At 52.1% G+C, this 1,634-nt stretch overlaps 1 protein-coding gene across 1 annotated transcript in view; it reads right to left on the reverse strand.

The window, feature by feature from the left end:
* CDH23 (cadherin-related 23) overlaps positions 1-482 on the reverse strand; it is a 188,905-nt gene extending 188,423 nt beyond the window's left edge. The window contains exon 1 of the mRNA XM_009994895.1: positions 425-482. Coding sequence (XP_009993197.1) covers positions 425-482 — 58 coding nt within the window. The remainder of the gene's footprint in view (positions 1-424) is intronic.
* Positions 483-1,634: the final 1,152 nt, after the last annotated feature.

The raw sequence follows: 1,634 nt of genomic DNA on the forward strand, positions 1-1,634 counted from the left end.
GATGGAGATGATGTTCCCAAGACATTTCCCAGCTGTGTTCACACACAAACCTGCTCAGCACCCACGGAAAACCCACTTGGGCAAGGCTGGGGGGTTGGGACACATGGGCATGGGACAGGGGGAGCTTCCCTGGGCTGCTCCAGGGCTCCCCGAGGAACAAGGCAGGAATTTTTCAGCACTTCCCTCTTTCCCCAGGCACCAGGTTTGGTTAAACACCTCCAGAAGTGGGGAAAGCACTAGAGGCAGCAACACTCCTGCAAAGGCACGTTTAAATCTCAGCCTATGGAGTTAAGCACCTGGAAAGAAAATGAGAAGGACTCCAGCAAAATGGGTTATTGAGAGATAATGGCATCTCTGGAGGCTTCCAAGTGTGCTGTGTCAGGGCCAGGAGGCTTTGAAGGGGGCAGATGAGGCTAAAACATACCAAGCAGCCCTTCCCACAGGGAACTGGTGTCTGCAAACCCCTCGATCTCAAAATCCATGTCTTCACAGCACCAATAGACTAAAATAAGCTGCACCAGGTGCTAGGAGGCATTGAAAGGGCCAGTCTGTAAGTGGAGAGGATCTGGGTGTCAAGGGAGGAGGGTACCTGGTACCAGAGAACTGGGGGAAGCTGAAGGAGGATCCAGAGGCAGGATTTTGCTTTGGGCTGCAAATCCCAGGATAAAGAGCAACGCTGTCACCAGGCTGCAGGACTGTCAGAGTGGAAAGAAGCACACAAGAGAGACAAGGCGTCTGATGACACCAGAATGGAAGTCAAAAGATGCATGCAATGATGGATGCATCCCCTAGAAAAAGCCCCAGCAGGCCAGTCCCTCCCCAGCACTCAAAGCCCAGACCAATGCTATGCCCTGAATCCTTGAGGCACCTTCAGAAACCTCCTCCTCATCTCACATCTGGCCATTGTAACCTGGCTGCTGTTAAAAGGCACCTTCACCAGCCCGTGGAACAGAGATTCCTGCCACCTAGTCTAGGATTCCAGGAGTTTTCCTTTCACCTTTAATATAGCATTGTCAGCATTTTGTTGGCTTGGGGGGACTCTGGTCCTTGCAAGAGAAATCAAGTTGGGAATCCCAACGTAGCCTGAAGGGAAGTTCCTGTTTTCCCCAAGGCATCACTGTGAACTTGCAGCTTCATCTGATGGATCATCAGCTGGATTGTCCTCTTGCAAAACTGCCACAACCAGGCTGTGGGATTTATCATCATTTCACCCCTTGACAGGGCTCTTGCCCGGGGTCCCCCAACAAGATGCAGGGCAGAAAACCATCACTGCCCCCACACACCCTTGTAACCTTTTACTCCTCCTTCATGTTCTACCCAGGAATCACAGCTGATTTTCTTCCCTGCCTGCCCCACCTTATTCCTGTAACACCTGCAGCTGCTTTGCTCTTCAGAGTCAGTACTCACATCCTCAACCACTGCTGCTGCCAGAGAATGGGAATCACTGGTCCATTATTCTGGCCAGCATCCCTTGGCTCCTCCTAACCTGGAAATGGTGGCAGTCTCGGCTTATGAGTGCAGCAGTAGCTGGGTAGGAGTGGGCAGACTTCACTGCCATCTCAGAGCTCAACCACCTTCTTTCAAACACACCGACCCCACTTGGGCTTTGCCAGGAGCATTGCAAGTCTTCTGGG

The sequence above is a fragment of the Chaetura pelagica genome, unplaced genomic scaffold, assembly GCF_000747805.2.
Source record: "Chaetura pelagica isolate M959 unplaced genomic scaffold, ChaPel_1.0 scaffold112, whole genome shotgun sequence".
Lineage (NCBI taxonomy): Eukaryota > Metazoa > Chordata > Aves > Apodiformes > Apodidae > Chaetura > Chaetura pelagica.